Source organism: Protomyctophum parallelum (genome assembly GCF_964188405.1).
Source record: "Protomyctophum parallelum genome assembly, chromosome: 17".
In the NCBI taxonomy this organism is placed as follows: domain Eukaryota; kingdom Metazoa; phylum Chordata; class Actinopteri; order Myctophiformes; family Myctophidae; genus Protomyctophum; species Protomyctophum parallelum.
Genome location: NC_139719.1, coordinates 7,244,873 through 7,269,576, shown reverse-complemented (window position 1 = coordinate 7,269,576; position 24,704 = coordinate 7,244,873). Strand labels below are relative to the sequence as shown.

The window sequence follows — 24,704 nt, the reverse complement described above, 5'->3', positions numbered from 1 at the left end:
CTATAAGCTGCAGTTTCAAAACACTCAATTTAATTAACCAATATTTCATTATTTTGTTATGACTTTCTGCTTTCATTTGAATCAGTCACCTATGGTATATTAAACTTAAATATTGTGTAATTAGCCTAACCGTCCTTTTTGTACACCCATGGCCTAGATCGACTGTACCCAAGAATTGGAACCACATCTCCTCGAGAGGATGATGGGAGCTCTTCTGTCATTGCCCTACAACAACCTTTTTTCTATTTTGGACGCAGATACGATCAGACATTTGTATGTATATAATTTATGCAATTTGCAGCATTATCTTTTTGTATGGGACAGTATTATGTTTTATTTGTGTATTCAATGATTACAGGTGATTAGCAAATAACTTCCTAACCTACTATAATTGGGTTGTAAAAATGTATACATGTTATAATGTATTCCTCTTTTATATAAAAGAGGAAATAAAGCCATTAAATGCAGTGATTATGTGATTTGAATGATTTTTGTCAGTTCTAGTCAGTACACTGCACACACTTAAAAAAATAATAATGTGTCTTTGAAGTAAAAATAGTTCAGCCCCATGCACCTGTCAAATATTTGTTTGTAATGTTTGTTTTTTCCACTCATGTGTTAGGTCAACAACAATGGACACCTTACCTTTAATAATCCTTGGAATTCGTATAGCCCTCGAAGTTTCCCGTATGGGGGGAGAGATCTAATTGCTCCATTCTGGACAGATTTGGACAACAGAGCAAATGGGGAAATCACATATAACCAATACACCAGTGGCTGTATCCTTCATCAGGCTACACAAGATATAAATCAATACTTCCCAGGCCTGAGTTTCTCTGCCCGTTTGGTGTTTGTTGCAACATGGTACGAGGTGGCATACTATCCCAGATCAGGAGATGTACGTATTTTATTATTATTGTTGTTTTTGTTGTTGTTGTCTCCAACAGGCAATATGGCTGAAGGCCGGATAATATGTTAATTTCACTCCTGTGAGTCCTGTCCGTCCACATGTGTCCATCCAAGTGTGTCTGTGACCAGATAATATGCAGCACTGCCAGCCTGATTGCCCTGAAACTTTGCACACACACACGGCCAAGGAAGAACCCCCAAATCAAATCTTCCAAATCGGCCTCATGGTGGCGCTATAAGAGCCCACTTCACGTTTTGGCCTTTACTCTTGAGGTCATAATCCACAAATGAATCCCTGGATTCCTTGGATCGTGACAACTCAACATTGAAGCCCCATGGCTAACTCATAAATTATTTACATTTTCTATACGCACAATCGCACGCTCACGCACGCACGCGCACACACACACACACACACACACACACACACACACACACACACACACCAATCATAATCTGGGCAGATTTGATGGTAAAGTAAAAATTAATGACAAATTACAAATTTACTTAACAAAATATGAGATAAATGGTATTAATCTTTTTCTTTTCTTTTTTCTTTTTTCAGCGCCTAACATTCCAAGCGGTGTTGATCTCTGGAAATCAGTACTCATTTGTACTGATGAATTATGAAACTATATCCTCAACTTCTGTCAATGTACAGGTAGAACAATAAAGAAAATATATATTTTTTTACTTATCTGCTTTCACAGCTGCTGTCAGCAACACATGAGTGCATAGTTCAGAATCTGTGGGCACAATAGTGATAATATTCACCTGTACAAAACTTCAACCAATTAAAATGTGTATGTGAATTCCCAGGCTGGCTATGACACGTTCAACTCCACACACCATTTCACCATTCCTGGATCATCCTATTACAATGGCCCTGACAGCTACTCAAATTTACGTAACGGCAGTAATGTTGGCATCGCTGGTCGTTGGGCTTTTCGTGTTGACCATGGATCTAGCGTCTGTATGATTAATGGTAAGACAACACAAATACTTGCCATTCACAGAATGCACAGTTCTGTTGGTAAATGGTTAAGGGGGCTTTACAATGTGCTTTATATTCACACATTTAAACATACATTCACACACTGACAACAGAGGCATCCATGCAAGGCACTTCCTTAAGCAATATCATTGCTTTATTACGTGACTTCAGTTCTATAAGCTGCAGTTTCAAAACACTCAATTTAATTAACCAATATTTCATTATTTTGTTATGACTTTCTGCTTTCATTTGAATCAGTCACCTATGGTATATTAAACTTAAATATTGTGTAATTAGCCTAACCGTCCTTTTTGTACACCCATGGCCTAGATCGACTGTACCCAAGAATTGGAACCACATCTCCTCGAGAGGATGATGGGAGCTCTTCTGTCATTGCCCTACAACAACCTTTTTTCTATTTTGGACGCAGATACGATCAGACATTTGTATGTATATAATTTATGCAATTTGCAGCATTATCTTTTTGTATGGGACAGTATTATGTTTTATTTGTGTATTCAATGATTACAGGTGATTAGCAAATAACTTCCTAACCTACTATAATTGGGTTGTAAAAATGTATACATGTTATAATGTATTCCTCTTTTATATAAAAGAGGAAATAAAGCCATTAAATGCAGTGATTATGTGATTTGAATGATTTTTGTCAGTTCTAGTCAGTACACTGCACACACTTAAAAAAAAAAGAATGTGTCTTTGAAGTAAAAATAGTTCAGCCCCATGCACCTGTCAAATATTTGTTTGTAATGTTTGTTTTATCCACTCATGTGTTAGGTCAACAACAATGGACACCTTACCTTTAATAATCCTTGGAATTCGTATAGCCCTCGAAGTTTCCCGTATGGGGGGAGAGATCTAATTGCTCCATTCTGGACAGATTTGGACAACAGAGCAAATGGGGAAATCACATATAACCAATACACCAGTGGCTGTATCCTTCATCAGGCTACACAAGATATAAATCAATACTTCCCAGGCCTGAGTTTCTCTGCCCGTTTGGTGTTTGTTGCAACATGGTACGAGGTGGCATACTATCCCAGATCAGGAGATGTACGTATTTTATTATTATTGTTGTTTTTGTTGTTGTTGTCTCCAACAGGCAATATGGCTGAAGGCCGGATAATATGTTAATTTCACTCCTGTGAGTCCTGTCCGTCCACATGTGTCCATCCAAGTGTGTCTGTGACCAGATAATCTGCAGCACTGCCAGCCTGATTGCCCTGAAACTTTGCACACACACACGGCCAAGGAAGAACCCCCAAATCAAATCTTCCAAATCGGCCTCATGGTGGCGCTATAACAGCCCACTTCACGTTTTGGCCTTTACTCTTGAGGTCATAATCCACAAATGAATCCCTGGATTCCTTGGATCGTGACAACTCAACATAGAAGCCCCATGGCTAACTCATAAATTATTTACATTTTCTACACGCACAATCGCACACTCACGCACGCATGCACACACACACACACACACACACACACACACACACACACCAATCATAATCTGGGCAGATTTAATGGTAAAGTACAAATGAATGACAAATTTACTTAACAAAATATGAGATAAATGGTATTTATCTTTTTCTTTTCTTTTTTCAGCGCACAACATTCCAAGCGGTGTTGATCTCTGGAAATCAGTACTCATTTGTACTGATGAATTATGAAACTATAGCCTCAACTTCTCGCAATATACAGGTAGAACTATACAGAAAATATTAAATTTTTTACTTATCTGCTTTCACAGCTGCTGTCAGCAACACATGAGTGCATAGTTCAAAATCTGTGGGCACAATAGTGATAATATTCACTTGTACTAAACTTCAACCAATTAAAATGTGTATGTGAATTCCCAGGCTGGCTATGACACGTTCAACTCCACACACCATTTCACCATTCCTGGATCATCCTATTACAATGGCCCTGACAGCTACTCAAATTTACGTAACGGCAGTAATGTTGGCATCGCTGGTCGTTGGGCTTTTCGTGTTGACCATGGATCTAGCGGCTGTATGATTAATGGTAAGACAACACAAATACTTGCCATTCACAGAATGCACAGTTCTGTTGGTAAATGGTTAAGGGGGCTTTACAATGTGCTTTATATTCACACATTTAAACATACATTCACACACTGACAACAGAGGCATCCATGCAAGGCGCTTCCTTAAGCAATATCATTGCTTTATTACTTGACTTCAGTTCTATAAGCTGCAGTTTCAAAACACTCAATTTAATTAACCAATATTTCATTCTTTTGATATGATTTTCAGCTTTCATTTGAATCAGTCACCTATGGTATACTAAACTTAAATATTGTGTAATTAGCCTAACCCTCCTTTTTGTACACCCATGGCCTAGTTCGACTGTACCCAAGAAATGGAACCACACTTCCGCGAGAGGATGATGGGAGCTCTTCTGTCATTGCCCTACAACAACCTTTTTTCTATTTTGGACGCAGATACAATCAGGCATTTGTATGTATATAATTTATGCAATTTGCAGCATTATCTTTTTGTATGGGACAGTATTATGTTTTATTTGTGTATTCAATGATTACAGGTGATTAGCAAATAACTTCCTAACCTACTATAATTGGGTTGTAGAGGAAATAAAGCCATTAAATGCAGTGATTATGTGATTTGAATGATTTTTGTCAGTTCTAGTCAGTACACTGCACACACATAAAAAATAAAAAAAATGTGTCTTTGAAGTAAAAATAGTTCAGCCCCATGCACCTGTCAAATATTTGTTTGTAATGTTTGTTTTATCCACTCATTTGTTAGGTCAACAACAATGGACACCTTACCTTTAATAATCCTTGGAATTCGTATAGCCCTCGAAGTTTCCCGTATGGGGGGAGAGATCTAATTGCTCCATTCTGGACAGATTTGGACAACAGAGAAAATGGGGAAATCACATATAACCAATACACCAGTGGCTGTATCCTTCATCAGGCTACACACGATATAAATCAATACTTCCCAGGCCTGAGTTTCTCTGCCCGTTTGGTGTTTGTTGCAACATGGTACGAGGTGGCATACTATCCCAGATCAGGAGATGTACGTATTTTATTATTATTGTTGTTTTTGTTGTTGTCTCCAACAGGCAATGTGGCTGAAGGCCGGATAATATGTTAATTTCACTCCTGTCCGTCAACATGTGTCCATCCAAGTGTGTCCGTGACCAGATAATCTGCAGCACTGCCAGCCTGATTGCCCTGAAACTTTGCACACACACTCGGCCAAGGAAGAACCCCCAAATCAAATCTTCCAAATCGGCCTCATGGTGGCGCTATAACAGCCCACTTCACGTTTTGGCCTTTACTCTTGAGGTCATAATCCACAAATGAATCCCTGGATTCCTTGGATCGTGACAACTCAACATAGAAGCCCCATGGCTAACTCATAGATTATTTACATTTTCTGTACGCACATGCACGCGCACACACACACACACACACACACACACACACACACACACACACACACACACACACACACACACCAATCATAATCTGGGCAGATTTACTGGTAAAGTACAAATGAATCACAAATTACAAATTTACTTAACAAAATATGAGATAAATGGTATTTATCTTTTTCTTTTCTTTTTTCTTTTTTCAGCGCCTAACATTCCAAGCGGTGTTGATCTCTGGAAATCAGTACTCATTTGTACTGATGAATTATGAAACTATAGCCTCAACTTCTCGCAATGTACAGGTAGAACAATAAAGAAAATATTTCTTTTTTTACTTATCTGCTTTCACAGCTGCTGTCAGCAACACATGAGTGCATAGTTCAGAATCTGTGGGCACAATAGTGATAATATTCACCTGTACAAAACTTCAACCAATTAAAATGTGTATGTGAATTCCCAGGCTGGCTATGACACGTTCAACTCCACAGACCATTTCACCATTCCTGGATCATCCTATTACAATGGCACTGACAGCTACTCAAATTTACGTAACGGCAGTAATGTTGGCATCGCTGGTCGTTGGGCTTTTCGTGTTGACCATGGATCTAGAGGCTGTACGATTAATGGTAAGACAACACAAATACTTGCCATTCACATAATGCACAGTTCTGTTGGTAAATGGTTAAGGGGGCTTTACAATGTGCTTTATATTCACACATTTAAACATACATTCACACACTGACAACAGAGGCATCCATGCAAGGCGCTTCCTTAAGCAATATCATTGCTTTATTATGAGACTTCAGTTCTATAAGCTGCAGTTTCAAAACACTCAATTTAATTAACCAATATTTCATTATTTTGATATGATTTTCAGCTTTCATTTGAATCAGTCACCTATGGTATACTAAACTTAAATATTGTGTAATTAGCCTAACCCTCCTTTTTGTACACCCATGGCCTAGTTCGACTGTACCCAAGAATTGGAACCACACTTCCGCGAGAGGATGATGGGAGCTCTTCTGTCATTGCCCTACAACAACCTTTTTTCTATTTTGGACGCAGATACAATGAGGCATTTGTATGTATATAATTTATGCAATTTGCAGCATTATCTTTTTGTATGGGACAGTATTATGTTTTTTTTGTGTATTCAATGATTACAGGTGATTAGCAAATAACTTCCTAACCTACTATAATTGGGTTGTAAAAATGTATACATGTTATAATGTATTCCTCTTTTATATAAAAGAGGAAATAAAGCCATTAAATGCAGTGATTATGTGATTTGAATGATTTTTGTCAGTTCTAGTCAGTACACTGCACACACTTAAAAAAAAAGAATGTCTCTTTGAAGTAAAAATAGTTCAGCCCCATGCACCTGTCAAATATTTGTTTGTAATGTTTGTTTTATCCACTCATTTGTTAGGTCAACAACAATGGACACCTTACCTTTAATAATCCTTGGTTTGGGCTATACGATTCGTATAGCCCTCGAAGTTTCCCGTATGGGGGGAGAGATCTAATTGCTCCATTCTGGACACATTTGGACAACAGAGCAAATGGGGAAATCACATATAACCAATACACCAGTGGCTGTATCCTTCATCAGGCTACACAAGATATAAATCAATACTTCCCAGGCCTGAGTTTCTCTGCCCGTTTGGTGTTTGTTGCAACATGGTACGAGGTGGCATACTATCCCAGATCAGGAGATGTACGTATTTTATTATTATTGTTGTTTTTGTTGTTGTTGTCTCCAACAGGCAATATGGCTGAAGGCCGGATAATATGTTAATTTCACTCCTGTGAGTCCTGTCCGTCCACATGTGTCCATCCAAGTGTGTCCGTGACCAGATAATCTGCAGCACTGCCAGCCTGATTGCCCCGAAACTTTGCACACATACTCGGCCAAGGAAGAACCCCCAAATCAAATCTTCCAAATCGGCCTCATGGTGGCGCTATAACAGCCCACTTCACGTTTTGGCCTTTACTCTTGAGGTCATAATCCACAAATGAATCCCTGGATTCCTTGGATCGTGACAACTCAACATACGTAGAAGCCCCATGGCTAACTCATAAATTATTTACATTTTCTGTACGCACGCGCGCACACACACACACACACACACACACACCAATCATAATCTGGGCAGATTTAATGGTAAAGTACAAATGAATCACAAATTACAAATTTACTTAACAAAATATGAGATAAATGGTATTTATCTTTTTCTTTTCTTTTTTCAGCGCACAACATTCCAAGCGGTGTTGATCTCTGGAAATCAGTACTCATTTGTACTGATGAATTATGAAACTATAGCCTCAACTTCTCGCAATATACAGGTAGAACAATAAAGAAAATATTTATTTTTTTACCTATCTTCTTCTCAGCAACACATGAGTGCATAGTTCAGAATCTGTGGGCACAATAGTGATAATATTCACCTGTACAAAACTTCAACCAATTAAAATGTGTATGTGAATTCCCAGGCTGGCTATGACACGTTCAACTCCACAGACCATTTCACCATTCCTGGATCATCCTATTACAATGGCCCTGACAGCTACTCAAATTTACGTAACGGCAGTAATGTTGGCATCGCTGGTCGTTGGGCTTTTCGTGTTGACCATGGATCTAGAGGCTGTACGATTAATGGTAAGACAACACAAATACTTGCCATTCACAGAATGCACAGTTCTGTTGGTAAATGGTTAAGGGGGCTTTACAATGTGCTTTATATTCACACATTTAAAGTAAACATACATTCACACACTGACAACAGAGGCATCCATGCAAGGCACTTCCTTAAGCAATATCATTGCTTTATTACGTGACTTCAGTTCTATAAGCTGCAGTTTCAAAACACTCAATTTAATTAACCAATATTTCATTATTTTGATATGATTTTCAGCTTTCATTTGAATCAGTCACCTATGGTATACTAAACTTAAATATTGTGTAATTAGCCTAACCCTCCTTTTTGTACACCCATGGCCTAGTTCGACTGTACCCAAGAATTGGAACCACATCTCCTCGAGAGGATGATGGGAGCTCTTCTGTCATTGCCCTACAACAACCTTTTTTCTATTTTGGACGCAGATACAATCAGGCATTTGTATGTATATAATTTATGCAATTTGCAGCATTATCTTTTTGTATGGGACAGTATTATGTTTTATTTGTGTATTCAATGATTACAGGTGATTAGCAAATAACTTCCTAACCTACTAGAATTGGGTTGTAAAAATGTATACATGTAGGGCTATAATGTATTCCTCTTTTATATAAAAGAGATAATAAAGCCATTAAATGAAATGATTATGTGATTTGAATGATTTGTCAGTTCTAGTCAGTACACTGCACACACTTAAAAAAGAATGTGTCTTTGAAGTAAAAATAGTTCAGCCCCACCTGTCAAATATTTGTTTGTAATGTTTGTTTTATCCACTCATTTGTTAGGTCAACAACAATGGACACCTTACCTTTAATAATCCTTGGAATTCGTATAGCCCTCGAAGTTTCCCGTATGGGGGGAGAGATCTAATTGCTCCATTCTGGACAGATTTGGACAACAGAGCAAATGGGGAAATCACATATAACCAATACACCAGTGGCTGTATCCTTCATCAGGCTACACAAGATATAAATCAATACTTCCCAGGCCTGAGTTTCTCTGCCCGTTTGGTGTTTGTTGCAACATGGTACGAGGTGGCATACTATCCCAGACCAGGAGATGTACGTATTTTATTATTATTGTTGTTGTTGTTGTTGTCTCCAACAGGCAATATGGCTGAAGGCCGGAGAATATGTTAATTTCACTCCTGTCCGTCCGCATGTGTCCATCCAAGTGTGTCTGTGACCAGATAATCTGCAGCACTGCCAGCCTGATTGCCCTGAAACTTTGCACACACACTCGGCCAAGGAAGAACCCCCAAATCAAATCTTCCAAATCGGCCTCATGGTGGCGCTATAACAGCCCACTTCACGTTTTGGCCTTTACTCTTGAGGTCATAATCCACAAATGAATCCCTGGATTCCTTGGATCGTGACAACTCAACATAGAAGCCCCATGGCTAACTCATAAATTATTTACATTTTCTGTACGCACACGCACGCACGCACGCACACACGCACGCACACACGCACACACGCACACACACACACACACACACACACACACACACACACACACACACACACACCCACACACCAATCATAATCTGGGCAGATTTAATGGTAAAGTACAAATTAATGACAAATTACAAATTTACTTAACAAAATATGAGATAAATGGTATTTATCTTTTTCTTTTCTTTTTTCAGCGCACAACATTCCAAGCGGTGTTGATCTCTGGAAATCAGTACTCATTTGTACTGATGAATTATGAAACTATAGCCTCAACTTCTCGCAATATACAGGTAGAACAATAAAGAAAATATTTTTTTTTTTACTTATCTGCTTTCACAGCTGCTGTCAGCAACACATGAGTGCATAGTTCAGAATCTGTGGGCACAATAGTGATAATATTCACCTGTACAAAACTTCAACCAATTAAAATGTGTATGTGAATTCCCAGGCTGGCTATGACACGTTCAACTCCACTCACCATTTCACCATTCCTGGATCATCCTATTACAATGGCCCTGACAGCTACTCAAATTTACTTAACGGCAGTAATGTTGGCGTCGCTGGTCGTTGGGCTTTTCGTGTTGACCATGGATCTGGAGGCTGTAATGGTAAGACAACACAAATACAATCACAGGCTACGTTCTGCCCAAATCTGAAAGCAGTAAGATTGTTATTCACAGAATGCACAGTTCTGTTGGTAAATGGTTAAGGGGGCTTTACAATGTGCTTTATATTCACACATTTAAACATACATTCACACACTGACAACAGAGGCATCCATGCAAGGCACTAACCTGTAGTGTCTTGACATGCTGAAGGATACTTCAACACTAAGCCAGGTGGAGCTGGGAATTAAACAGGAACCTTACGTAATGTTTCCAAGAAGACACACGAAACCGACATTTTTTAAAACTGATTGACTGCCAAAAACACAGTATCAATGAATATTGATATGAAATAGGCTAATATACACAGCTGGAAGCTTTTATTAACACACCGTCCCTAAATGTTCTTATGTAACTAAAAAGTTGTTTTGTACATACACAGTGGGTTCCAACACTGATGATTAGTATGTGTATTGTGTAATATACTGTGAATGTTATAGTTAATGTGATGTAGGGTATGTAACTATTCCACTGTTCCAATTTGCTTTAGTGATTTAATAATAGCTTTGGACACTATCTATCTACCCAATACAAGTTGGTTGTTTGATGTTATAAAACCTGATTGACCTTACCCTTATCCTGATTGTCCAGAAAACAGCCATTATGAGCTTTGTGGCACAGACTGCGGGCACACATGTGCCAGCAGCATCGATGCTAGCTGCGAGCAAGTGTGCTCTGAGGGCTGTTTCTGTGATGAGGGTTATGTCAGGAGTGGAGGTCGGTGTGTCCCTGTGGAACGATGTGGCTGCCAGTACGATGGATTCTACTTTGGGGTAAGCTTTCCAGTCAGTCAGTTGTTTTCACTAGTATGTCCACTTAAAGCTCCACTTCATAACCTTTTGATAATGGGGCAGCAACGGCTCAGGGGTAGATCGAGTGACCCGATAAGAACCGCAAGGTTCCCAGTTCAAACCTGGTCTCCCCCAGAGTCAGCGTCGAAGTGTCCTTGAGCAAGACTTTGAACCCCTACGTTGCATTTTTAACACTAAACACAGTGATTTTCACCCGGACAAATATCTAATGCTGCTGATGTCTGAGGTGGGTGGGTCTTTCAGTACCTTCATGATGCTCAGTGACATCATAGAAGGTAGATTTGTTTCCCTGCTCACATCCCTGTTTTCAGGTGAATTTCACCTGTGTTTAGTGATAGTGTGATAGAGAAAAATCCCATACCCCCACAATGGACTTGTTTTTCTTGTTTTTTTGTCACCATCTCACATGTCCCAGGAATGGGTGGGCCAAAGGAGAAGTTCCCAACTCCATTTCCTTTTTTAGGAATATTCTTTAAAATAATATGCCGATTTTGCCCCATATGAGCATTTTATTCCACCAGTCCTTATACTAAAAATACGTTGAAATATAGATTGTCTATAGGTTGTCTTGTCTATGTTACGAATAATTATAGATTGTCTATAGGTTGTCTATAGTATAATGATCACATAACTAGTGCAGAAAAAGGATGTACTGTAGCCTACAGTACAGGTGCAGAGAGGAAAAACATGAACATGAGATGGCAACATAAGAGCCGTGCACTGACAAGAAAACAATGATTATGAAACAGAACTAAAGCAAACTCATGTAGTGTGTAACATGATTTCTGAGTGCAGTGTGCTTCTCTCTTTCCCTTATGTGTTACAGGCTGGGGAGACTTTCTGGACACCCGGTTGCTCCGAGCGATGTGAATGCTTTGCCCCGAATGATCTGCGTTGCTCTGCTGTATCCTGTACCCCCACGCAAGAGTGCACGATCGTAAACGGCCAACTAGGCTGCTTTGACGCATTGACCACCTGCACTGTGTGGGGGGACCCCCACTATCTCACCTTTGATGGTGCACTGGCTCATTTCCAGGGCACATGCTCTTACGTCATCACAGAGAGTGTGAATAGCCCTGCCAATGAAACTGGGTTCAGAGTGGTCGCGACTAACAATCACCGTGGCAGCAATGATGTATCATTTGTGTCAGCAGTGGACATATATCTGTCGAATCAACAAGAGACAGCCCATGTCAGGATTGGAGCCAACAGGAGAGTGAAGGTAAATTAATTGTTAGAGGAAAACGTAACCCTATGCCACTGAGCTTGACACAGCAACACAGCTGCTAGTTATTATATTAACATACTCTACCAGATTGGTTAAAATAATGTTTAATTCATTCAGATGACTAATTCATAAATAACAGTATTGTAGCTTCAAATTTAAAGAGCATTATTAGGGCATCTATCCCTGCTCTAGGGTGTCTCTGAACGCTTATGTCAGTATAAGCATTATTAGCTGAATATTCATTATCAATGTTTCTCTCTCTTATATTCCAGGTTAACAACAGTGATGTGTCTCTCCCTGCCACTGTGGGCAGTCTAGCTCAGGTGGAAAGTAATGGATCTTATGTAGTGGTCAACGCCCGCCATGTGATTGTCCAGTTTGATGGCCGGAGCACTCTGTTGGTCATAGTGGGTCAGAACCACCGCAACAGAGTTGTTGGCATGTGTGGTAACTTCAACGGTGACCCTGCAGATGACAAGGCCTTGCCCGACGGCACTGTGGCACAGAATGACAATGATTTTGGGGATGGCTGGAAGTCTCCCACTAGCCGTTCTGGGTGAGCCAATTGTATCAGTCAATGTATTGACTGATATTTTCGGTCTTTTTATCCACTTTTTTTTCGCACAATAAACACTGTATATACGGTTCTCACCTAAAATAATAAACAAGAAAGTAGTAAGTTAAACATACTTAACATATTAATCTAACATAAAACACGACAACAACTACCGAATGCGCGTGTCTGCGTATGTGTATGCAGAAGTAGAGCTACATTTAGTACATTATATGGTAGAAGCAAGTGGAGAGGCTTGATTCATAAGGCTGTCCCTCAATCTATTGTATGTTCAAAGTTACTGAATGTGGGTATATTCCAGACTGAGTAAAGAATATAGAGCTGGCTCTGAGTGGTACAGCTGAAGCGAGGATGTACAATTTGATTATCTAGTATGAACTTGCGAGTTGGTTTGAAAGGTGTAGTAAGCTTAAAGGTAGGCTACGTGCATTTTAGATGAATGAACAGGACTGTGTTAATGTCATAGATAGTTTTTTGTTTGTTTGTTGTTGTTTTTTTAGATTTGTTTTTGGCTTTTCTGCCCTTATTGATAGTATCAAGTGAAGACTGGCAGGAAAGAGGGAGAGAGAGAAGGGGAGAGACATGCAGCAAAGGTCGTCATGAATTGGACTCGAACATGCGACACGCTGTCAGGCCAAAGCCTATTATGTGGCATGCGTCTGGACCACTTACACTACATTTAGTTTTTTGGAGCAAAATGGTTGTAGAATCTAGGTAGCTATTCTTATACATTTTCTGTCAACACATTGACAAGAAAGAAAATAATAGTGTACGGTATCTTCCAATTAAAACGCAACACATCGCATTACTTTTAAACAAGCGACACGACATGGTGAAATATAATTAGGCTTAATCTGAGCCTCTCCATATCCTTAGATGTGGTGCCACAGATGACCGTAGCGGTGGCGGCGTAGAGAACTGTCGCCTCAGAGAGGAGTACTCACAGCTGTGTAGCATCATCACCAACGCTACTGGCCCGTTCAGCACCTGCCACCTGCACTCTGACCCTCAGCCATTCTTCACTTCCTGTGTCTATGACCTCTGCCTCTACTCGCCGGCCAATGGCATGCTGTGTTCTGATATCTCGTCCTATGAGAGAAGCTGTGCTGTCTTTGGGCTGGAAATCCCTCAGTGGCGTTCTGATTTGCAATGTGGTACGTAGACAGACAACGGCTTTGACAAATTGCCAAGATAACACAAAGAAAGATGAATGGTTTCCCCTCTTTTTCCCATTTTCTACAGTATTTAGTTTTTTACATTTAATTTAATTTGTGTGTGTTGCGTACTGGTGTTTGGTAGCTGTTGTTTGTCTGTGTTTATTTGTATTTAATAAAATAAAATAGAATAATGGGATTAAAGTTTTGTTTATTTTATGTCTCCATGTCTCCAGCGGAGACAGACCCCTGTGAGGAGCTGGACTGTGTCGAGCATGAGTGGTGTGGGGAGAAGCGTGGTGTCCACGGCTGCTTCTGTGATGAGAACCACCATCGCCGCAACAACGAGAGCTATGGTACAGTACAGGTCACACGACTACTGTATGTATGATGACAACGTCTTTCATAGGTGTGTTGATAGGTTAACAGTGCTCGTCTGTTATTTACATGTATGCCAACTAAGTCAGCCCATCAGGGCCCTGTGACTTGGGAACAATCTACATGGGGTGTAGAGGTTCAGGAGTCTGAAACACTAAAGTATGATGTTTTATTAATGACATGATGGGGTCTGCATTCCTTATTAATCTCCAACAGGAGATTCTTGCATTTGAACGATGACGCAGGAAGAGTCCTTTATTCAAAACTTTACTTGAGTAAACGTACAACTACAAACGTATTGGCATGAAGAAGTACCAAAGTAATCACATTGTGTGTGTGTGTGTGTGCGTGCTTTGAAAGATTGAGGAAGGTAGACAATGAATGTTAATCATATGCCACACTTTCATAGCAATACATAGAGATGTCACTGCATACAATGTTGCTATTATTATTAAGAGCATAATATGCCTTCTCGCACAGATTTGCACTCTATACACATTTCTATAGTTGATCTCTCTCCCGTACGTATATTAATTTGTCTCCTGTGCCTGATCTCTCTCCCGTACATAGATTCATTTGTCTCCTGTGCCAGTAGTGCAGCCAACATGTCCTTGTCCCGCTGCCAGGTGTTTGAGGCTGGCTTCCATCCTGAGGTCCTCCATCTCAAGGACTCATCCTGCAAAGGGACTGTCCAGGATGGAAGGCTGTTGTTCCACTTCGATAACAATGCAGAGCAGTGTGGGACAGTTCTCTCGGTAAATACGTCCAAAGTCTAGAATATTGTAGTTACAGTACTGGCTCGTCAAAGCTTACTCACTTATCAGCGCACTAGATACCTGTACAGGAAGTTAGGAACCAGGATAGGATTAATGCTGATGTATTTAACCCTTAAGTACTGTATATTGTTTATACTTGGCACATTGGCTCAATTTCAAGGGAATTCAAATGTATTCAGCATCTGAACACATTCAATTAACCTAAAAATAAAAACATGTACTTTTAATATTAATGCTAGTTTATGCTTCCTCATATGACCCTTTTGATAGAGCAATGGGTCCTACCTCATGTACAAGAACGTCATCTCGGGTGATGTGGATGACAGTCTCATCAGTCGTGAGAAGAACATTCACCTGACTTTCAGCTGCGAGTACCCTCTGAGCCAGTCTCTGTCTATGCTTGTCGGCATTAACCCCATCGAGAGGTGAGAGCCTCTGAGTCAGCATCAAGTTCTACAAACTGTTAATACAATTGTAAATCAATCAATCATCCCAGGCTATGACCCAGGACCCACTTCACCACGGTAACAGATGGAAATGAGTATATGGAAAAACTCAAAACACACACAAACGTTGGAAGCCAATCTTAGCCGAATCAGGATAGAATATGAAAAATTGGAAATATCCGTCTTGATCACATGACTATAGAGATACTGTGTACTGATTTGTATGATGTACAGTATAATATATGCACGGTCAGTTTGATTTGGAATTATATGAAGAGACCCCTATGAGTCAGTGAGTGATCATTTTGAATATTTTGAACTGGAATTTATTTTTCAAGCCTTTACGGGAATTGAAATATGAGCTTTTGGTTTACGTCAGTGAGTGATCATTTTGAATATTTTGAACTGGAATTTATTTTTCAAGCCTTTACAGGAATTGAAATATGAGCTTTTGGTTTCCGTCATGATGAGGATCTGACATGAATTCTTTTTGACTGGTTTAGCAAGATGTTTGTAGGACTGTAGCTTTCCACCTGCTATTATAAAATGCCCTGTGGGCTTAACTGTTGTGCTGTATCAAATTAGTTACTTGGTTATTTCAACATGTCTTACCTTATAACTTTGATGACCTTATATATAATGTATTAGTTTTGTTTTTTTGTAGCATTGTGTCCAGTAGACTTCCTTCAGGGATGGGCAGCTATCGTATGAGAATGCTCCCATTCTTGGACTCCGGCTACCATTTCCCCTACACCGGTGACGGTAACATGGCAATGGAATTAGACCAGAGGATGTACATCAAGGTGCGATCGGAGGGAGTGGACAGGCACCAGATCTCCACTGTTCTGGACTCCTGCTGGGCCACGCCTGTCAACAACGCCAATTATCCTGTCCGCTGGGATCTCCTTGTTAGAGAGTAAGCAATTTCAAAATTTCAGTTACATTTTAGCTACTGTGTGATTTAAGTGATGAGTATTAACACTGGTAATGGAGCGCTTGCACCTGCACAGTGTCATTATTATTGAAAATAATAATTATATATACATTTTCAATATAATATAGACAGCAATTTGTAGTCAACAAACATCCTGAAACACTTGTCTTCTCTCTTTCAGCTCCACTAGTATTTCACTCCTTGATCTAGCTGCTACATTGTTTTGTAATAATTGCAACATCCTTCCCTGTGGTCCAGGTGTCCTAATGAACGGGACACTACAGTAGAACTGGACATGAATGGTGTCTCCGACGTGGCACGTTTCTCCTTCAGGATGTTCACCTTCAACAACTTCTCCTCCATCTACCTGCACTGCCAGATCCACTTGTGTCTGATACACCAGCAGGACTGCACTGCTGTATGTATCCATGTTTGTGTGTGCGACTGTGCGTGTGCATGACACAGTTTTGCGAAAAAGTATAAAGCAGTATGCTACAGTGTCTTTGAGCTTCGGCTAAATGTCTCAAATATGAATGTTACTTTCCTGCAGCATTGCTACCCTGGCTACCACCGAAGAAATCGCAGGGAGATGTCCTATGACACTGCAGGTGTCTCACTGGGACTGGGACCTTTAACCTGGAACGGGCCGAGTGGAGGTACAGTTATCTTATCTTCATGACGGTTCTCATATATGACATACAGTATACAGCAGTGTTGGAGTAAATGTTTTACTTTTCAAGGTAAATTCACCCCAGAACCTACCATGTACAGCACCGTAAGTGTCTATATCCCATATCTATTATTTATCTTAGTGATTTAGGCTAATAGTATTTGTTTTTATTTTTATTTTCCAGGTGAACGGCTGGTGAGGTCTGTGAGGAGTGGCACTCCCAGTCACTTTGCATCTCTGCTGATCCTGGTAATCACTTCTGTTGCAACCCTGGCTTAAGAAGAGTGCACCAGCGCAGGCACGCACCACGCACGCACCATGCACGACACGCATTCACACACACACACACACACACACACACACACACACACACACACACACACACACACACACACACACACACACACTCACTCACTCACTCACTCACTCACTCACTCACTCACTCACTCACACACACGTTTAATTGTATGATGATGGTGAGGATGATATAAGATGAAGTAAAACTTGTGATAATTCTGTAATTCTGTAATTGTTAAATTTAAATTGTAAATGCTAGCAGTACAGTATGATTGAGTACCTGTTTATGAAGGGAAAGCAACAGTAGGGCAGCACAAGAAAAACCACAGAAGACATCATTGCTGATTGTGGTTAAGCCTTCATACTATGATGATGATATACTTGGGGCATTTAATATGATTATAATTTGTCTTACTAAGGATTTTCTTTGTTTATCAATATAATATGTAGGGTATTAAACTCTTAGCTTCTGATTTTTCTTTCGAATGACAAAAGTGAAAAATAAATTGCATCTGAAATGTTAGTTGATCGTTTACCCAGTAATTATTTTGACCACTTAACAGATGGAAATGACTAAGTATATGGAAATACTCAAAACACACACAAACGTTGGAACTTGGAAGCCAGTAGGCATATATTTGTTTACCATTTGTATACCATTATACTTAGTTGCATTTATTTTGAACCTCAACCACTTCATCTATTTATTTTCAGTGAAGGGGCATCATTCTATTCTCATTATTTTCACATATGTTTTTTTCATTCTGAATATTTTGAACTGGAAAGTTGGGTTTAGAATATGTGTGAGCCTTTACGGGAATTGAGTCACTTTGCATCTCTGATCTCAGTGATCTGATCTGCTGATCCTGGTAGTCACTTCATTGAGTGTTGCAATAACTGGTTTAAGAAAAGCACACGCACGCACGCATCTAAGTTATAGCAGTTATAGTATGATTGAGTACCTGTTTATGAAGGGAAAGCAACAGTAGCCGTAGCCGGCAGCACAAGAAAAACCAGAAGACATAGTTGCTCATTGTGGTTAAGCCTTAATACTATATTCATACTATAATTATGGGCATTTAAATATGATTATAATTTGTTTTAAAGGATTTATTGTATGTTTATCAATATATATAAAATATGTAAAGTTATTAAACTCTTATTTATATATAGTGTAAAAAATAAGTAACCCAGTAATTTGTTGACCACTTACGGTAACAGATGGAAATGAGTATATGGAAAAACTCAAAACTTAGCCGAATCAGGATAGAATATGAAAAAAATGTAATATCCTTCTTGATCACATGACTATAGAGATACTGTGTACTGATTTGTATGATGTACAGTACAGTATATATGGACACAATCAGTTTGATTTGGAATTATATGAAGAGACCCCTATGAGTCAGTGTGATCATTTTGAATATTTTGAACTGGAATTTCTTTTTCAAGCCTTTACGGCAGGGGTGTCGAACTCAACTTGGGGCGAGGGCCGCATTGGTCAAAAGGTCACTTGATGGGGGCCACAACCAGTTTGCGGACGCACGCTCGATGTCTCAGTCAGTCACTGCTATAATATCTATCTATCTATCTATCTATGCTCAGACCCAGCCAGCAAGCCACACACATAGTGCTCAGACCCAGCCAGCCAGCAAGCCACACACATAGTGCTCAGACCCAGCCAGCCACACACATAGCTCCGTAAGGGCACCACTCAAAAAATCTTCAAAAAACTGAAGAGGCTACTGGAGATTGGAGAACCTGATTTGGACATGATCTGATGCAGGACAATGTCACTATGACAGAAAGAGAAGATGGGTCTGGCCACATTCATTCACCCCATAATCTCAGTGGAAATTGGGGAATATGTTGTGAAATAAAAAGTCAGAAAACTGGAATGTGGGAAAATGACTTATTTTTACATTTTCTTAGTTCAAACCATTCCATGATTTCCCCATGCCCACACATCTGTGGGCTCTCTCTCAAATCAAACAGTAATGTTTCGATTTCGATAAAATAGCTAGATAATAGAGCACTTCGACTGGCCTGGGTTAGCATATGGTATGAATATGTATTTCAGATATAAATATGTGCATAAATAACATGTGTAAAAATGCGTAAAAAGGGCATAATACTGAGGTGTACCAATTAAGTATCAACAATAATATGGATAATGGACAATGATACAGGTATGTGGTATATTGTACACTGTACAACGTGTTAATTTCATTTAACTGAGCATGTACAAAAGGAACCAAATAGACCCCTTACGGGTAGATTTCGTTAAAGTTGTATACACTCAGAGTTAAATAAACAAAAATTAATTTTACGGTGTAGGTAATCATTACATATAAATATAAATGTACAGTAGGGGCAAGTGTAATGTCATGACCTTCTCTGTGTGCCTGCGTTAGCCTAATTGTGATATCACCTGTATTTGTGCTACCTATAGTACCACTCTACGATAGAAACGGAACCACACTCCAACGAGTGGATGATGGGAGCTCTTCTGTCATAGCCCTACAACAAACTTTTGTCTACTTTGGAAATAGATATAATCAGATATACGTACGTACAATATATTACATTTGCAATGTTATATTCTTTCTATGGGATTATGTTTTCTTTGTGTATAAAATTATTACAGCTGATTAGCAAATACAAGACCTACTAGAATTGGGTTGGAAAAACATACAATACACTGTACAAGATTAAATAAAGCCATTAAATGCAGTGATTATGTGATTTGAATCACACACACACACACACACACACACACACACACACACACACACACACACGACTTTGTCCCTATAATGTGCACGGGCTACTGGCACCGTTCCACTTCATCATATCACGCAAGAGACGCCACACACCAGTATAGAATTTCTTTTTCAAGCCTTTACGGAAATTGAATATGAGCTTTTGCTTTTGGTTCCCGTCATGATGAGGATCTGACATGAATTCTTTTTGACTGGTTTAGCAAGATGTTTGTAGGACTGTAGCATTCCACCTGCTATTATAAAATGCCCTGTGAGCTTTCAGCTCAGTGGTTCCAAGGCTTCTGACTCAAACACAATACAGGTGACTGCTCTGTTATCTATTAGCCTGAGAAAAATGAATTAATGTATGCATTCTTGTTGTTCTTGTAGCAAGTGTTAGTAATTATTATTATTATTATTATTATTGTTGTTGTTATTATTACTATTATTGTTGTTCTTCAAAGTATGCCACATACATTTGTTCATCTTTACTGTACTGTCAATCTATGAAAGCCATCAATGCTGCAGGAGGCAACCCATAGGCACAAAGGTATAGTAGGTCAGTCCAAGGTTGTTCAAGGTTTTTTATGACTTGCCCAAATGTGCCCAACATTTGGGCAAGTGGCTATGGCCGTTTTTAGCCCAAGGAGTGTTCTTTGTGCAAAACCAATTCTAGGAATGGATTCAGAATCATGAAAACATCAAGATTCCCCCCCCTTTTTTAATGGTACTCCAACTTTCAACCCCTGAATTTACCATGATCCAAAAATTCTATAATTCTCAATTTTTAATATGTTATTTGGATGACCCTAAGGATCATAAAAAACCTTGTACGATTACTATTGCAATTTATTTTGAGTCAGGCCCTTTTTTAGCTTAGATTGGCCTATAGGGTAAGGGATATATTTGAGTTAAAACAAAAAGGGTTTTGTTTAAACTGATAATCTGTTAAACTGTAATCATTGCTATAGTGTTTGTTCAGTCTTTTCAGGTGAGCTGCAAATTTCTGCCAATCAGGAGAGGGTACCCATTTATCAGTTTCAAATTTATTTCTTTGAGTCATCACTTCCAATTTCACTTGTTAATCCTGCATCCCGTATGAGTTTTCCCTCCTGATTGGATGAAATTGGTACATTGCATCCATCACTTAAATATGGTGAGCTAGCTTTGAAAGCCTCAGATCAGGTGGCATGTGGAAGCCTTCTCAAAAAGAAAACAAAAGTTAAACATAGCGTCCTTGACCAGATAAATATTGAAGACCCCTGACTGACCTACTGTAGACTATTACATCTAATACCAGAACCTAACCCTATTTCTAACCTTATTCTCAGTAACACAAATAGGCTACAGGCTAAGAATACAAGAACCACCCCACGATCAGTCAATCTGCGGTCGGCGGAAAAATAATTAGGGCGTGTGTGGTTTAAGGCGAGCATTCCGGTTACCATTAGATCTATACTAACAAAAATATTTATTCAAATAATTTGACCACTTATGTTCTGAACAGGCTGGTGAATGAGCTGGAATTCTGCCAATCATGTTGCCTGTGTTGCTTTTATGGATAATAAGTACCAGTAAGTATACATTATTGACTGTTCTGGAAATGTAAACTATAACTAAATTCTGTGATTATTGGTGTATTTACTTTTAAATAATTCATTTATTTCTTTACTTTGCAGGTATGGTGGTATCTGGTAAGTTGAAATCTATATACCAGAAGAACTACAGTATGTACAGGATAACATAATTTATTAAGACATATACATGAAGGGAATCAAACAGTAATGTTTAAAAAATAATCATGGCCTTTCGATAAAATAGCTAGATAATAGAGCACTTCGACTGGCCTGGGTTAGCATATGGTATGAATATGTATTTAAGACATAAATATGTGCATAAATATCATGTGTAAAAATGCGTAAAAAGGGCATAATACTGAGGTGTATCCAATTAAGTATCAACAATAATTATGGATAATGGACAATGATACAGGTATGTGGTATATTGTACACTGTACAAAATGTTAATTTCATTTAACTGAGCATGTACAAAAGGAATACACTCAGAGTTAAATAAACAGAAAATCATTTTACGGTGTAGGTAATCATTACATATATATAAATGTACAGTAGCGGAAAGTGTAATGTACAATCTACACACCAATTAACCACTTTCACACACTTAAGGCAAATCATGACCTTCTCTGTGTGCCTGCGTTAGCCTAATTGTGATATCACCTGTATTTGTGCTACCTATAGTACCACTCTACGATAGAAGTGGAACCACACTCCAACGACAGGATGATGGGAGCTCTTCTGTCATAGCCCTACAACAAACTTTTGTCTACTTTGGACATAGATATGATCAGATATACGTACGTACAATATATTACATTTGCAATGTTATATTCTTTCTATGGGATTATGTTTTCTTTGTGTATAAAATTATTACAGCTGATTAGCAAATACACGACCTACTAGAATTGGGTTGGAAAAACATACAATACACTGTACAAGATTAAATAAAGCCATTCAATGCAGTGATTATGTGATTTGAATGATTGTCGTCAGTATAGTCAACACTGCACACACTTATGAGTGTGTGCGTTAGAGTTAGAGTTAGTGTGTTAGAACAAACTAAAAGGTAGGAGCGCACACCAGTAGTGACCTCAGGAGACATTTTTCATTGTTGCCAGCAACCAATTTGCTGGCAACAAACACCACTTTGGGTGTTGGCCAGATTGAGGACACTCCCTGATGAGTGCACCTTTGTCCCAATCTTTATAATCAGTAGTTTTACCCCTTTTGTGTCATACAAACCGAAACCGGTTAAATAAATGTTTCTATAGCATCGTGACTACGATCTGTGCGGCCTCTTCTCTTTCTTTGTCCAACTTATGAGAGTGTAAAATATTTCAATTATTATAAATTTTCCATCAAACTTTTTTTTTTTTTTTTTTTTTTAACATATGTTTTAGTGTCAGTCCTAGTAGTACAAAGTAGTAGTAAGGTTGAAATCTATTTTTTGCAAGTAGAAATTAATGCGGGTGTTAGAGGGTTAAAAGGATGTGTCTATGATCTGTCAAATATTTGTTTGTAATGTTTGTTTTATCCACTAATTTGTTTGTTAGGTCAACCACAATGGACACCTTACCTTTAATAATCCTTGGAGTTCGTATAGCCCTCGAAGTTTCCCGCATGGGGGGAAAGATCTAATTGCTCCATTCTGGACAGATTTGGACAACAGAGCAAATGGGGAAATCACATATAACCAATACACCAGTGGCAGTATCCTTAATCAGGCTACACAAGATATAAATCAATACTTCCCAGGCCTGCGTATCTCTGCCCGTTTGGTGTTTGTTGCAACATGGTACGAGGTGGCATACTATCCCAGATCAGGAGATGTACGTATTTTATTATTATTGTTGTTTTTGTTGTTGTCTTCAACAGGCAATATGGCTGAAGGCCGGAGAATATGTTAATTTCACTCCTGTCCGTCCGCATGTGTCCATCCAAGTGTGTCTGTGACCAGATAATCTGCAGCACTGCCAGCACTGCCAGCCTGATTGCCCTGAAACTTTGCACACACACTCGGCCAAGGAAGAACCCCCAAATCAAATCTTCCAAATCGGCCTCATGGTGGCGCTATAACAGCCCACTTCACACACACACACACACACACACACACACACACACACACACACACACACACACACACACACACACACACACACACACACATAATCATAATCTGGGCAGATTTAATGGTAGAGTACAAATTACAAATTTATGAGATAAATGGTATTTATCTTTTTCTTTTCTTTTTTCTTTTTTCAGCGCACAACATTCCAAGCGGTGTTGATCTCTGGAAATCAGTACTCATTTGTACTGATGAATTATGAAACTATAGCCTCAACTTCTCGCAATATACAGGTAGAACAATAAAGAAAATATTTATTTTAATTTCTTTTTTGATTTTACTCATCTGCTTTCACAGCTGCTGTCAGCAACACACAAGTGCATAGTTCAGAATCTGTGGGCACAATAGTGATAATATTCACCTGTACAAAACTTCAACCAATTAAAATGTATTTGTGAATTCCCAGGCTGGCTATGACACTATCCAGTCCACACACCATTTCACCATTCCTGGATCATCCTATCACAATGACACTGACAGCTACTCAAATTTACTTAACGGCAGTAATGTTGGCGTTGCTGGTCGTTGGGCTTTTCGTGTTGACCATGGATCTAGAGGCTGTACGTTTAATGGTAAGACAACACAAATACAATCACAGGCTACGTTCTGCCCAAATCTGAAAGCAGTAAGATTGCCATTCACAGAATGCACAGTTCTGTTGGTAAATGGTTAAGGGGGCTTTACAATGTGCTTTATATTCACACATTTAAACATCATACATTCACACACTGACAACAGAGGCATCCATGCAAGGCACTAACCTGTAGTGTCTTGACATGCTGAAGGATACTTCAACACTAAGCCAGGTGGAGCTGGGAATTAAACAGGAA

At 39.1% G+C, this 24,704-nt stretch overlaps 1 protein-coding gene across 1 annotated transcript in view; it reads left to right on the top strand.

The window, feature by feature from the left end:
• Window positions 1-5,943: 5,943 nt before the first annotated feature.
• The window catches only part of LOC310874569 (alpha-tectorin), a gene marked incomplete at its 5' end in the record, with an annotated part of 34,081 nt that continues 15,320 nt past the window's right edge, over window positions 5,944-24,704 (top strand). Inside the window, 20 exons of the mRNA XM_083787427.1 lie at window positions 5,944-5,970; window positions 7,838-8,003; window positions 10,733-10,914; window positions 11,780-12,175; window positions 12,454-12,737; window positions 13,632-13,909; window positions 14,146-14,265; window positions 14,858-15,042; window positions 15,334-15,488; window positions 16,174-16,425; window positions 16,702-16,861; window positions 16,994-17,099; window positions 17,298-17,362; window positions 19,825-19,843; window positions 21,693-21,746; window positions 21,852-21,866; window positions 22,431-22,546; window positions 23,303-23,578; window positions 24,012-24,107; window positions 24,281-24,446. Coding sequence (XP_083643553.1) covers window positions 5,944-5,970; window positions 7,838-8,003; window positions 10,733-10,914; window positions 11,780-12,175; window positions 12,454-12,737; window positions 13,632-13,909; window positions 14,146-14,265; window positions 14,858-15,042; window positions 15,334-15,488; window positions 16,174-16,425; window positions 16,702-16,861; window positions 16,994-17,099; window positions 17,298-17,362; window positions 19,825-19,843; window positions 21,693-21,746; window positions 21,852-21,866; window positions 22,431-22,546; window positions 23,303-23,578; window positions 24,012-24,107; window positions 24,281-24,446 — 3,118 coding nt within the window. The remainder of the gene's footprint in view (window positions 5,971-7,837; window positions 8,004-10,732; window positions 10,915-11,779; window positions 12,176-12,453; window positions 12,738-13,631; window positions 13,910-14,145; window positions 14,266-14,857; window positions 15,043-15,333; window positions 15,489-16,173; window positions 16,426-16,701; window positions 16,862-16,993; window positions 17,100-17,297; window positions 17,363-19,824; window positions 19,844-21,692; window positions 21,747-21,851; window positions 21,867-22,430; window positions 22,547-23,302; window positions 23,579-24,011; window positions 24,108-24,280; window positions 24,447-24,704) is intronic.